The following is a 15,557-nucleotide window of genomic DNA, read 5'->3' as shown; positions in this document are numbered from 1 at the left end:
AGGCCTGGATGCCCTTACTGTCACAATGCGTGATCCCATTCACACAAATTGAGTTGACTGTATTGTTTTTTGCCCAGCGTTCAGTTATTTTCGTTGCCAGCGCACTCCGCGGCCGTCCTCCCTCCCCATAATATCTAGCCGTCCATCGTCTTGTCATATGTTTCACTTCCAGGTCCACCAATTCGTTATACTCAGTGATCTTTGATCTAATGGTCGCTAGTGTAGCGACATCTGACTCACTGTCATTATGTCTCTCGAGTTCAAGGAGCTCCAATTCATGGGCCTTCATAGATCCCCGAAGCGACTTAAGTACCCCAGCCTGGAGACCAATGCACGCTCTGCGGATCGTCACTTTGAACGCCTCCCACAAAGTGTCTAGACCTTCCACCGTGCCGGAGTTGTGTTCAAAGTACTGAGTGATCGCTTCCATGACACCCTCACGAATCACTTGATCTTACAGAGTTGAGGATTGAAATCGCCACTGAAACAGCGGCGGGCTATACCTAGGTGTAAGCATAGTGAATAGAGAGGGGGAATGATCAGAAAGTGTCCTAGGCAAATGGGTAACATGCGTAACCCGCGAGTTTGTCACTAGTAGTCAGCCAATAGTCATTCCTTGTTTCCAAGACTGATGTACATTAGAGTGGCAAGTACCCCCCGTATCCCAGGGTGTCTCAACCTCCAAAAATTCATTAGAGACAAGTTGTGTATCCCAGTCTGAACCGCCTGCGTGGCTTTCTTAACAGTTGGGTCAGAATTAGTGTGCCTATCCAGATGCGAAGTCAAGATCACATTGAAATCGTCACCAAAGATAATGGCTGTAGCCTATAGACCTTGATCCACAAGACATCATAAAAGGCAGGGTCATCCACATTAGGACCGTAACCATTAATAATATAATAGTGACCATCATTCCACACAATTTCCCCTGCACTATTATGTACTGACCATCCTTGTCAGCCTCCACACGGGATGGTTCAAACACAAGATTTTTCTTAATAAAAATCATAACCCCCCTCGCATATGAGGTGTAAGACGACACAAATTTGACAGCCGCCCATCTAGTGGCAACGTTATTTGCCGCTTGTTTGTTTAAGTGAGTTTCCTGCAATAGAGCGACTTGCAAATTGTGCCGATCCAAAAAAGCAAGAACCTGCCTGGTTTTCTTTGGATTGTTCAATCCCCTGACATTTCATGTTATGCATGTCACCTTACCACCCTCCAACAGTATATATGAGGTTCAGGACCGTAACAAGAGCTGTACCCCCTGCACATACAATACAACCAACCCGCCTCTGCACTTTGCTGCGCAAAAAGCAACCATGAATCAAATCCCCAACAAACTCCTGCACCCACTTAAGCATCCCAAACATGCTAAGACACCCCAATACCAAAAAATACAGAAACAGAACCCCTCTCCCCATCCATGGTGAGAAGCTAGTCCTCTCACGGCCTACACCCATGTCGAAAAAATTACGTGGGTTATTCCCTCCTGGGTGACACCAGCCGCCCTCCGACCCCATGGTGGTACCTAGGGGGGTCCGGGAAAGTCTACGTTCCCTCCCCAGCACACCCCATAGTCATCGCATCAACATGGACAGAATCTAATACGCAGTCAAATGCACATAAACCTCCCTCCACAGATAAACAGCAGTACGTGGCTCTCAGCAGTCCCTCCCCTGCGTGCTAGTAGCCAGAGAGAAGCGGACATGTCTCAAAATAAAGTAGTACAGCATTGTATAGCGGAGCGTCCCACTTCCCCCAACCATATCCAATGCCACACCGAGCCCATTGTACTTATACATAGCAGCCCAACCACTAATCCCATCAGGACAAAAACTTCAGCCAAACGGCACAGATACAAGCACATCCCAAAATGTCAAGTGGTCCCAACTCCCCTGCACTCAGATTTCTTATCATTTTTTAACAGTTCACATTCCAGTCCTCGACCATAGTCCCAATTTAGGATCATACAGACTGTGAAAAGAAATCGCATTAACAGCAATAATAAAACGTACAATGAACCACATCTGTATTGAACTGGAGCAGCATATGACCTGCAATGACATACTAATCTTCATTGTCCGCATCATCACCAGCCTGCCTGGTCGCAGCACGCTTCTCCAACTGCTTAATGTACTGCATAGCGTCTTTCGGGGTCATGCAGATCCGAAGCTTGTTCCCATACATTATCTTGAGCCGAACGGGATACAACATGGCATACTGTATTTCCATATCCTGCAACTTCTTTTTGACATGCTGAAACTCCCGCCTGGCCTGTTGAACCGAGACTGTAAAATCTGGAAACAGTGCCACCCCCCGCCCCTGATAACTAGTGGTGCCCAATTCTCTTGCACGCCGAAGAGCCACATCCCTGTCGCTATCATTTAAAAGTCTCGCGATAATCGGACGCGTTGGCGCCCCCGGCACCGGACGTGGTGCAAGAGACCAGTGTGCTCTCTCCACCACCAGAACATTGGAGAAATGCTCTGCCCCCAGCATGGTTTTTAGCATGTCCTCCACATAAAGCTCCAACTTGCCCGTATTGGTAGATTCAGGCACTCCTATGATGCGCAAGTTGTTTCAGCGCGATCTCGCCTCCAAGTCCTCGTTCTTGGCCCTTATGTCCTCCAATATCTTATCCACCTCAGAGCAAGACTTTGTGACACATGCCACCTTGTCCTCAACCGTGGAGATACATTGCTCCGCCTCCGTCAGACGCACACCATGTTTGTCTAACTTTGCTGACATGGTGTCCATATGCAAGTTTAGGTTGTCTATATTTCCATCTATAGTTTGAAGACTCTGCTGCATTGCCAGTAACACCTTTTCCAGCTTGGAGCTGCTCCCAGATTCCATATCGTTTCTGTGTCAGACGCTGCCTGTTTTAGCGTTTTCTTCAGGCGCTTAGATTTGCATACAGCCAGGTTCTGAAACTGGGATGGTGCAATGAGCTAAAAAACGGTGTTGGATCTAGCCCTGATCCCTTGACTGGGTGAGAGTATTCTGCTTAATTCAGAGACTCTGTCCATCACCACCCCTTGTTGTAAATAATTTTGTCCACCCTAAGCGTGGAAGGGTATACTCAGATGTGAGTCCCTTGCTCATTGCACCATCAGGATTCAATCAAGCCGGGCCGAAGACGGCTGAAATGCCAGAAACCGGTCCCCGGAAGCTTGCTTCCTTCCCAGTGTAAGAATTGGCTTTTGTAGTCTGGTCTGCCCTGTTCCCATGATGCACTGGGCCAGGGACAGACTAATTTGCATACAGCCAGGTTCTGAAACTGGGATGGTGCAATGAGCTAAAAAACGGTGTTGGATCTAGCCCTGATCTCTTGACTGGGTGAGAGTATTCTGCTTAATTCAGAGACTCTGTCCATCACCACCCCTTGTTGTAAATAATTTTGTCCACCCTAAGCGTGGAAGGGTATACTCAGATGTGAGTCCCTTGCTCATTGCACCATCAGGATTCAAGCAAGCCGGGCCGAAGACGGCTGAAATGCCAGAAACCGGTCCCCGGAAGCTTGTTTCCTTCCCAGTGTAAGAATTGGCTTTTGTAGTCTGGTCTGCCCTGTTCCCATGATGCACTGGGCCAGGGACAGACTAATTTGCATACAGCCAGGTTCTGAAACTGGGATGGTGCAATGAGCTAAAAAACGGTGTTGGATCTAGCCCTGATCTCTTGACTGGGTGAGAGTATTCTGCTTAATTCAGAGACTCTGTCCATCACCACCCCTTGTTGTAAATAATTTTGTCCACCCTAAGCGTGGAAGGGTATACTCAGATGTGAGTCCCTTGCTCATTGCACCATCAGGATTCAAGCAAGCCGGGCCGAAGACGGCTGAAATGCCAGAAACCGGTCCCCGGAAGCTTGTTTCCTTCCCAGTGTAAGAATTGGCTTTTGTAGTCTGATCTGCCCTGTTCCCATGATGCACTGGGCCAGGGACAGACTAATTTGCATACAGCCAGGTTCTGAAACTGGGATGGTGCAATGAGCTAAAAAACGGTGTTGGATCTAGCCCTGATCTCTTGACTGGGTGAGAGTATTCTGCTTAATTCAGAGACTCTGTCCATCACCACCCCTTGTTGTAAATAGATTTGAAGGAGAGCGTAGATTGCAGGTGCTTGTCCGGCTTAACCATCCTGCCACCTGAACAAACAATCTGTAGACTGTGCACTGTACCCACCAACCGATCCGCAAGGTTATGCAGGTCCTCTACACTCCGTCAGGGCCACGCGGCCATGGTGCTGGTCGCAATCGGTGCAGGAAGACACACTCTGACTCAGTCCCAAAACAGGCCGCGGAGAACAATCCAAAAATAGATCTGCCACAGTTCCTGGTCAATACCGGTGCAGTAGTACTCCCCAGATCCTCTCCTGAGTTATGTGCAACACCAAATAGGCCCAGGCATAGAAGCAGAGTCGGCAGTCCACCACGCAGCGCCACAGCAGTATCAAAGATGAATCCCACGGCAGACGTCACACCAAGCAACTAGGCCCAAGCTTGCGCAGGAACAGGCACCACGCCAGCCGCTTCAACCAGCAGCCAAGGTGTATCCCGAACAAGCCAACCACAGCGTTCGCAGGCCCCACCAATCTCCACAGCGTTGTCCAAGAGGGTAACTGAAAGTGCTATATGGGCTCCACAATCACTCTGCCACAGTAGGCACCGTCATGAAGCCCAGCAAGAAAAGGGGATTGCCTGTTTCACTAGGAGCAGAGGTGCGCAGTAGCTCCTTAACATAGCCCAAGCCGTCTCAGGCAACACAATTCACAGGCCGATTACCTCAAGGGGGCCCCCCTGGTTCACAACATGCTCGCCAAACAGTCTCTGCTCCCGCTGTCCGGCCTCCTCTAGCTCTCCGCTTGCATAATCATTTAACTCACCACCATGCCGCCGATATTGCGCCCAACTCCAGCCAGGGCCACAGATCCAAGCATCGGCCCCAGACAGCGCTGCCTCCAGTGCCCGCAACGACAGCAGGACACCAAGCTGCTCTTCGGCACCGAGGCTCGCCGTAGCAGCGGAAAGGCCGTGCCGCAATAATCCTGATTGCCTCCGCACAGCTTGACGCCGATAATGCACTGGACATCCTCGATCCTCCGCAGCTGCAGCCGCTTTCCCCAGACAGCGCCGCCTCCTATGCTCGCAATGCCAACAGGTCTTCCAGCCTTACTCCGGCACCAGGGAGTATTACATCAGTGGCAGGGCCGCGCCGTAATGTGCCATCCGACCTACGCGCGCCTCCGCGCTGGCAATCCACAGCTCGTGCTCAGGCCCCCACAGTCTCCGATGCTCACCTTGCACAAAAGAGATCCGTGCAGCGCCGTAACAAAGTAGCTCGCCACCCCAGTGCCTTCATCAACCACCACGCCACAGCCTTCACTCCACAAGCAGTAGCGGCTCCAACACAGCCAGGCCTTGTCGGTGCCCGCCTCAGCTCCCAACTGCTGCCATTTTATACGCTGACCACCAGAGGCTGCATATCAGCTTTTCCGCAGAGGCAGCAGCCGCATAAATCACCGCAATCGATGCAGCAAACAATGTAGATTCCAACGCGCTAACTCTCCACTGCAGATGACTGGGCGAAGTAGAGGATAAAGTACGGATTATGGCCCCAACCAGCAGAGCTGCACTAATGTGTGGCCATCTTGCTTCGGGCTCACTAGCGCCCCCCCATTTCATTAATTAATTAGCATTCATGCATATCTTTGTTTTGAGGTGTGTTACTATAAGAACCCCTTTGAGAGGGCCATGTGGCATGAGGGGCTACAGGGCCCAACTGTGGTGGTTAAGGCCTATCCCTCCTGATGTCCAGGGGCACGACCTTCTATGGGTCCGGAGCAACTGGGACAAGTACTCCTTCTGCTCTTGACTCCGAATGGTAGCTGTGGTCTAGCACTCAAAGTTACAGGTCAGTGAACACAACTTACAACTCAAAGGGCAAACAGTACAAGCAATAACTCAATGGCCAGCCAAATACTTGTTCTTTTGACAAAAAGTAGCAATATATTTCTCACTCTACACATGCAAAGGCATAGGACATTCAGAAGCAATAACAAACTTCCTTGAGGTTGGAGCTCTAATAGTTATCAGGCAAATCTGTGTCGCACACTCCTTAGTGTAACATGTTTATGGCTATTCCCCATTCACTGGTGGCTACATCCAGGGAATGCAAACTATTAGGCTGTACTCATGAGTTTTACCTTTGTTCTACCTTTGACTCTTTAGGAATTAGTCAAAAGTGCCCATGGTGCGCAGAACTGTAAGTAACAAGCTTCTCCAGGGTCATAAAAGGCCCAGCTCCAGTCTTACCCACTCCAGCAGTTCTGCAGTGTTGAGCGAGTACCCTCTCCTCTGGCGCTCAAGGGTCCTGATCCTGTAAGGCAGAGGGTGCTCCGGGTGTATATGGCAGAACCTGGCAGCACAGTGGAGCAGCACGGTTTGTTAGCTGTAGTGATCGGAGGTTCTCCCCCTCAGCAGACACAAAGATAAGTTGTTTCTTCACCCTAATGGGGGTTGGGGGTGGCTGGTGGTGTGATCCTTCAGCTCCAGACCAGAGCTCCTATGAGGGTACAATTTCCTCAGAACAGTCTTGTTGATCCTAAGGGACTCCGTCCGGTGCAGGTCACTGCATCCATAACCCTTGACCAACGTGGTGCTGGCAGCCCCTCCTGACATATGGTATTGCGATGGTACTCACCAACTGGGCGCATACTCTCGTTATGCAATCGGCCTCACTATAGAGGACCCTCCTGGCATAAGGGGTTGCCAATTTCAGAAGTCACAAGTCCTGCACTCTTGGCCCAAAATCAGTTCACTGGTGACCCCCTCCGGCATTAAGGGTCACCGCGGCAATGCAGTCTGTTGCTTCTTGCACCGCGCTTTTGGTACAGCTCAAAAAACGGCAGCCCTCTCCTGGTGTCTGAGGGTCGCAGAGGGTAACCACCCGCTTGGTGCATGGTCTCACTCAAGGAATCCTCATGCAGGGCTCCCTACTGGACCTCGCTTCCTCCAAAGCTCTCTGTAAAATGGTCTAGGAAAGCAGGCAGGCGGTGGTGATCCAGCTCAGGTGATCTTGAGGTCCTGGGTGATGTCCCCCTCAACCAGCCGTGAGACTAGCAGGGCTAGGCCCAAGTCCTAGTAACAAACAGAGCTTTCCCTTCTAATAAAGCCCATTGGGTTGCTTAGTAGAAGAAAAAGTTTGGGGACTCAACCTCCCTTTCTTTTAGTCCATTTCCAGACACCAAAATGTAATTCAGAGTTTGTGCCCTTTACATTTTATGTTGGGGCTCCGCGTCTTTTGAAATGGACACTTCCCTTTTTTTCTTCTTTTCTCATGAAAGATGTCTGTATTACCAGCAAGATTCTGAAACCGATTATCCCACAAAAAAATTCAAAGGAGTGACCAGAGTTCACACCTGGATATCAGTCGCAGTAATACGTGCATCACAGGTCAATTTTAGACTTTCAGACCTACTCTTTATGATTCCTGTATCAGCCGCATCTCTTTTCCTGAGAGGTGTCCAGGCCTCTTCCTTGTGATCTATTAATGACACAGAGAGCAGTCTTTCTAATGTAGAGGGAGTCTCTTCCTTTTCCCTCCAGTGTGTGCCCCACACCCAGCCAACAGGACTGCAGCAACACACAAATCTGTCTGGGGAAACCTTTCCTCCTCATGTCTACACCAGGCAGGCCTGGGCTTCCCAAAACAGAACCGAGAGTCCTGCTTGTAATGCATCATTGCTGGCACATTTACTCAGTGTGCATTCACAGCACACTTTCCGTTTAGCACGGATACTCCATGCATTTACCCTTACATGTCGACATGCATTCAGAACCCACTGTCTTCGCTCACTGTTCAGCACTGAAGTTTTCTGCGTTTCACTAGTCTGTGCTATTTACAAACACACACTGCCAGTACACACATTCACCATGTGCGCTGCACAACACTTCACGCTTCATGTACGATCCTTACCACAAGCACATATACAAACAGCACATGGTTTCATTGTGCACGCACAGCACAGCACTACGTCTCTCATGTAATGTATTACTCGCTGGCATACATACACCCAGTGAATGCACTATCCGCACAGGCAATGCAGAGTACTGCTCCATCCCTGTACTGTACCCTTCATAGGCACGCATACAACACGCTCAGAGTCACTACTTCTGCACTGCACAGCACTCCACACCTAACTGATGTAGGCCAAGAGTGAGTTAAGCACACCACAGCTTAATGTTTAAATAGGCAAGTGAGCCTGTAGGCCTCACTTTAGAGACACAGGGTAAAAAGGTCCTGTTCACTGCTACGGTATGTGGCCACCACCGCACGTGTGCTGTTTAGCACCTTGTGAAGGCGGTACCCTTCCACCACTATGGGGGTAGTCCTTTGAGCATCCCTCCCAGTCCAAAAAGATAGCAATCTGTGAGACAGACCTATGTTATGGCGCACATGCATGATCTGTATTTGCCTATGACAAAAATATATATATTCATTGGAGGCCCAGACAACAGTAGAGTTAGGCACTCAAGGTAGACCTGCACGTCTCTTAACATGCAGAGGACTTTTCCGTCCAAACAGCATATTAAAGCCACACCTGTTGGCTTGTTTTTACACTATGCCAGCACAGGTAAAAGCAATAAAGTAACAGGATCACTATAATGGAGTCACTGTGCTAACCCCCATAACAGCTTTCTAAGTCTTCCGTCTCCTCATTTGTTTTTCAAGCCAGTCGTAACACCTGAAATATATTTTTGGTTTGTGTAAACAAATGGGTTCAGGAACAATGCTTCTTCATCCATAAGGCCTTACTACAAACCACACTTTCTTCAAATGTACCATAGGTCCAGGTCTAGGACTCACACTTTGCCCCTTTAAAATATATTGGTAATTCTATAGAGAGGAAAGAATTTAAATGCAGCTCATCCAAACAAAAGATATACATGTACATGTAGCAGTGAATGAAGTTGAAGACAAAACCAAGGAATAAAACATAGATGACAAATACATGACATTAACATGGCAGAGAGTATGTTCATACTCAAAAAGGTATTCCAGAACATTTCAGCAAGAATAATGCTAACAGTGCTGCTTATCATTAAAAAAATGGCAGAGGCACAATTAGTACTGCCTGGAGTGAGACAGTCCCTCCCTAAAGACAAAATGAAGCATCAGTAGTTGAAATCAATGGAACTGCAGAATCTGCACTATATTCTGAACTAATAAAGAAAGTTTCAATTTAAGCTTATATACTTACTGATAAACACCATTGTAGACTAAAAGTTGAGACACCAAGGTTGCAAGGAAAGCAATACCAATTCCAAGACCAAATCCGCTTCTTGATCTATCAAATGTCCACCAGAGCCCAATGGAAAGTGCAGCCAACGTAAGGGAGAGCTGCATGTTATTTGCGAAGTCCACTTTCTGCGATCACCATTGAGGAAAAGAGAACTGTTGACGGAAAAAGGTAATCTCTTCTCTACAAATCAGAAAACGGATTTACACCACCATGTGAAATACTTTTGATTTAAGGTAAACCTGAAAGGAGCAAAGGCTGGAGATGAGACTGGTTCTAGAAAAGTTAGGATAAGTGTGCTGACAAATTCATAAAAACAGTTTAGTAAAATTCTTCTCAAGTCACAAGGGATTGCTATCGTGCGCATACTTTCTACAGAAAACCAAAAGACCGGGACTAATTCTTGCAACGAAATAACTAAAAAGAATCCACTAAAAGGAGAGGAGAAATAACCTATGATGCCAATTATGTACTGTACTATTCGGCTAACTAATAACAGACCTGCTACAAGTCACTTCTGTATCATGTTCAGTACCCCTTTCAGAAAGCTATGCCCTCATCAATGGGAAACTTGAGGACATGGGTGTCCCTTTAAAAATAGTTTAAAAAATGAATTATGACTTGGCTACCAAGAATCCTATATAATACACTTGGTTTAAAATATGTAGTGTGTTCAACACCCTTCAGAAAATGTAACCTAATTCCTTGTCTACGACCGAGCATTGCAAGAAAAAAGTATTTAAGTAAATCTTTTGTTAGTTTTTTATCACCAAAAGAAATAAAAGACTTCTACCTCGGGCACTAAAGAGTTGTAGTGTACGTGGGGGTACATCAAGGAGAAGAGTTTTAGGGTTAATGATAAAATAGAGGTGTACTTAGAGACGAGGTGGCATACACTGTATTATTACTATATGAATTATCTATTGCTCATTCTATAATTATATTTTTATATGTCTGCACAATGTTCTCCGTATAACAAAAAAAAGGAAAACATCCCCAAAAAATTAATTATCCGAAAATTCAAGTTTACATAGATCTCTTCAAATGCCACGGCAAAGAAACAAACAAAAACAAAATTGTGATTTTTGATGACAGCAGCACAGAGGATTCGTTAATGGCGTCCCGCATTCTTGGGAAAGCCAGAACATCTCCATTAGGTCTCGTGCCTAGCGTTGCAGTGCGCAGCACTGTCGTGCAGCGTGAGACATTTAGTAGGTGAAAAACGGGGTTTCAGCTCTGACCTAGGAATTGCACGCGCTCGTGCGTGTGGTTTTCCTATTGTGTCCCGCTATTGGCCTTTGCGTGCATGTTTTTTTAGCAAGACAGCACGCAATAGGTCAAAGGCGGGCACATAGCTCTGCCCACGGCCGGTTGGTGTCTATTAAGCGACATGTGGTTTCAATTATCGTGCCCAGGCATGGGTGCGATAATCAAATCCACATGTTTCGCTGTGGCGCAAGCGCGCGCGCACCACTCGCAGGCATGTTGATCATAGCTTCCGGAGGCTCTAGTTAATAAAGACAGAAGCAAGTGGAAGGTTATTTTCACTTTGCCGGCACCCGCGTTTTATCTTCAGCCATGTTAAGCTAAAGCACGGGTGCCGGGATTGTTGCAAAGGTAAAGAAATAGATGTTTTTCTATTTCTTTACTTTTGCTACAATCGCGGCACCCGCGCTTTAGCTTAACATGGCTGTAGGTAAAGCGCGGGGTGCCGTGATTGTCACCCATTTTAATAAAGCCAGAAGCAAGTGGAAGGCACACTTTGTGTCTTACTGAAGTAGTATAAAATGTAGTTTGCCTTAGAACAGTGAAAAAGCAAATTACGAATGGGGCTATTGTAGAACAATTTTAGTAGTACTGCTGTTTATGTGGTGGTGAAGGTTTCAGAAGAGAGGCTTACTGATTATATTCATGTTTTGCATGACCAATCAAACATGCTGGTTTTCTGAAATTTGTTGGCATCATTTGAAGCATAAATAATCAAAGGAGGAAAGTGCAAGCACCATAGGATTCTTCCGGTATTCTTCTGACCTACACTCATCTTAACAGGGTTTCTAGCTGCTCCCAAAAATGTTGCAGCCTGCATATGTTGTGAGTAATTTACTTTGGAAATACCGTAAACAAATACACACCAGTCTTATTTTGTGAAGTTTACTTTTGAACAACAAATCAATACAACTCAAGATATTGGAAATTCGAACATTTCATGTCTAACCATATTCATTTGCTCACCCAGAAGGCTTTAAGGTGCTAAATAACATAACTGCATTAAAAGGGCATTACCATGCAAAATGCAAGCACTTCCTTGCATTTTCACATGCAAAATGATTTGTCAGAGATTGAACGGGTGAAGACAATGACTTTCACACGGTCGGGGGCCGTTTGGCATGTCCTTGTGAAAGTTGCAGTGTTGCCTTTCACTCTCTCGACAACAGTCACGTTCCTGATCTCGGAGTATTTCAAGGCTGCGAAACTTGTGCAAACCTGCTCAGTCACCTATTAGTCACAGATGGGTCACACATTTTATGCTGCGCTAAGGCATAAGAACATTCGTGAAATATGAGGTTTTCTTTTCACCTTGAATAAAGTATTACCTGGCATTGTTTTGCTCTCCACTTCACTATTTGGCCCTAGAATTGTTCTCTCTAGGTGTCATTTTAGCTTTATACTTGGCCGTAGAGAGGACGTGATTGCATTCGGCATACTTATTTAGAAGTTTCAGCCCGATTTCTACGTTTAGCTTCGGCTTGATGTAACTTGGTGTTTGAATCAGAGCCAGATGTGTCAACTGATTTGGTGCAAGTAAAACGTAAACGTTTCAAATTGTCAATTTAAACGCGGTCCATGCCAAAGAACGACATTGGCGGGCTCCCTCTCGAACCGAGAGGGACATTTGTGTACTCGGTGATAATGTTGATCGTTGACAGTCGTAAGCTGCTTTCTTAATGCAGACCCTGGAAAACGACACTAATGTATTACAAGGTAGTTCAGTTTCACTGAGAACCGCACACCTGATGTCCTCGGGCCATAGGGTCCCCTGAGAAAAAAGTGACGGCGACCCTTTTCCCCGCTAAAAGACAGCTGGGATCCGGACAACTGTGGGGTTGGCTTTTACTCGCTCCATGCCTCATGAGAGCCGCAACTCCAGAATTACAAGGAGACCGCAGGTACTACGTTGATGTACTACGTAAAGTATTATATTCCCGGTTACTCTGGCTTGGTACTCAAAACAGGGTGTCAGCAATTATTAATACGGCGCTGAACACTCGCATCACCCGTAAATGAATCCTGAAATGTGGCAATAAAATTATTAAACTTAAACGGTTACTGCCAACCAAAAACTGTGATCTACTTTTGTGTTGCATGTAGAAACAATGATTGGGTTTAAATAATGAACAAGTCTTGCTGTAGAAACGCTGTGGACATTGGTGTACTCAGTGATAACTGTGAATATTGACAGTCATAAAGTACTTTCTTAATGCTGACCCTTCATAACTACACTGTCTACATAAAACGACAGTTTAATTTCACTGAGAACATTAGAACTTTGACACGTGTGACATTCATCTCCGGGGTTTCACTTGAGAAGAGCAGGAGTGACAATTTGCAGTAGGGAGCAAAGGTGGGGTATGGGCACCACTAATTTTTTAAGGACTGGCTTAACAGCGCAGATGTCACCAGACTATTTTGTGGGAATTACCAGGAGGGGGATTTGGATCCGCTCACATGTTTGGGGCAGAAGTTGTGTGCTTCCACAAAAAAGCTATTGCTCTCTATTAAGCTGTGATCATTTTGTTTATTTAGCCAGCTGCCTGAGGTTGAAGGTTCAGGGGCACACACGTGACACTGTAATGCCTAGAGTCTTAGACAACTATACAATTCGTTTTTTTAGATCTAGCTAGCCGCAGGGCACATGCACTGCCAGCTCTGCGAAGCATGGTGTAATAGAGTATGCAGTGGAAGCCCCGCCCACGTTCAGCCCATATTTTTAATTGGCTGGTGTCATTGTCCTTCGTAAAAGCTGAATTCCAATTCATTATGAGGCTTGTTAGTCCCTCCTGGGTACCGCCTTGTTTTTTTCTTTTTCTTTTTTAAGGGTTTGAGGTCGGAACAGTTCTGCCAATGTATGGGATACCTTATTATTTATAGGCAGTACCCTGTGTAGAGTATTCAGCCTGCAGCATACTAAGGAACGAGAGGGACAGTACCACCCGGGGCACACTTCTGGAGACTCTATAACCCGCTGCTCCTCACTGTGTCCCCAGACCCCTCCTTCCCCACTAACACCTGATGCATTGCATCACTGTCGCGCACTGCACAGAATATTAGGGGCACAGTAGCCCTCTCTGCAATAGAACTGTACAAAAACAGAGCATAGGCACACAACACAACAGTAGGCAATCTCCCTAAAGCACAAGGATGTAGCGTAATGACCAGAGCTGCAGAGCGGGAAGCTAAGGAACCAGGTTCGAGCCGCGCTGTTGATTCTGGGCTAATTAGTTAATGTCCCTGCGCCTTCCAATAGGCAATGTGTTCTTGTGTAATGTAACTGGTTTTCCTGTAAATCTCTCCAATACTTTTGGGTGGACTTCGCGCTATATATAACTGCAAAACAAAAACGAACAAAAAGCAACCAGCCAGCATACCCCATCGAGCAAGAGCTCACTACACCGGCTGATTTAGCACACACATCGCTATGAGGGCTCTGTACACCACAGTACTGTCCATGGGATGGAATGTTTCCACTACACACACAGCGCTGGCAGTGGGCAGTATCCAGACACACACACACAGAGTTAGTGGACAGTCCTTAAACCCGTATACAACCCCGGGGTGTCAGGAACAGTATATTGCACTCTCACAGCACTTCAAGGTCAAAAAGGCAGACAAACTGTTAGTTGTACTATAAAGAAGTCATAATAATATTGCGTTTTCATATTATTAATATTGGAAACACTAGCCAGAACTGTTGAGTGAGTTAATGTGAAACGACAGGCTAATAATGCAACACCAATAGCTCAAACTTTAATAATGCGAGACCTATTGCATTGAAATGCTTGTTTATATTGCTACCACCTACCAGGAACCCATTTGAAAATGCGGATTTTTAAAAGTTATGCTGGATTATTGCTGACCAACCCAACAAAAATTGAGAAGTGCATAAAAGCTATGAATGAGCTTAAACAATTTGCAGGACAAGGATACAGCGCTGGCGTGATTAATACCCACAAAGACAGCTACACATCGCATTACGCTGGACCACTCTCTCTTGAATTTGTGTGGCTCTCCAAGATGTCTGTCGATGCAAGGGTACAAAAGGCCAATCACCGCTGTAGATAAATGTGGGAGAGAAAGCATATGGTCAATATGGTACGCTTGACGAAAACACTGTTGTCATCAGTTTTGTTCAACAGGAGAACAGGGAAATTTCAAAATAATATCTAAAAAGCAAACAGTGGCATCACTAGCATTAAATCAGGAATTAAGGGCTGCTCAATAACGAGTAAACCAAGCGTGGCAATACATTAAAGAGAAACAGCAAAGATTATTGCAGCTTAGTCTATCCTGACATATGGTTCACTCTACATTGTACTGCATAATATATAGAGGGCGACAAATACAGTTACTTTTATTTATGTAATGTTTAGCGCTTTTCACTATAAAAAATAAAACTCTGAAGTACAAATGTATTCACACACAAGAAAATACAGCAAGTATGTCTTAACATCTATCAATTTTTAGTTTTTGATTCTTGGAGTACTTACATTCCAAACAGTATCCTTGATACTAGTTTATTGAATAAATGACCCCGCCATTAAATACATCTTTACTATATGACAATGCTGGATTATTCAAGTTAAATAATGATTTATTTATTAATGTATTAGCTCCACTGCTTCCTAATCCTATTCAAAATCACAATGAATGGAAGATCTCTCCTCAATATTGTTTTTCAATCTCTTGCTCAAAGCTGACAGCACAAAAAGTATGAGAAAAGACTGATATAAATCAGTGTTCAGGTTAATTAATCAAATAGGTCTGTCAGATGAAAGGTAAGCAGTTTAGAACCAATTATTACCTGTGCACGCTTCTAGCGCTGGCTAGCGTTCTAGGCTACATTATATTTAGGGTATTTGTTTGGTGTGAATTTGGCGCAAAAGGGTAGTGCAGATATTTACATGAAAAAGGGGGAAAGAGAACATTGATGTAACTGATGAGTATTCAAAATGTATATAGGGCCAATGAATATGCTGT

At 45.7% G+C, this 15,557-nt stretch overlaps 1 protein-coding gene across 2 annotated transcripts in view; it reads right to left on the bottom strand.

Annotated features, from left to right (window-relative positions):
* INSIG2 (insulin induced gene 2) overlaps positions 1 to 15,557 on the bottom strand; it is a 175,238-nt gene that overhangs the window by 24,077 nt on the left and 135,604 nt on the right. For both annotated transcript variants that reach the window (XM_078682377.1, XM_078682378.1), the window contains exons 3-4: positions 14,508 to 14,632; positions 9,264 to 9,430 (exon numbers count right to left, since the gene is read on the bottom strand). In XM_078682377.1, coding sequence (XP_078538503.1) covers positions 9,264 to 9,430; positions 14,508 to 14,632 — 292 coding nt within the window. The remainder of the gene's footprint in view (positions 1 to 9,263; positions 9,431 to 14,507; positions 14,633 to 15,557) is intronic.

This window comes from Lissotriton helveticus, chromosome 3_1 (assembly GCF_964261635.1).
Source record: "Lissotriton helveticus chromosome 3_1, aLisHel1.1, whole genome shotgun sequence".
NCBI lineage: Eukaryota > Metazoa > Chordata > Amphibia > Caudata > Salamandridae > Lissotriton > Lissotriton helveticus.
The sequence above is the reverse complement of the archived record's forward strand: the minus strand, read 5'-3'. Positions and strand labels throughout refer to the sequence as shown.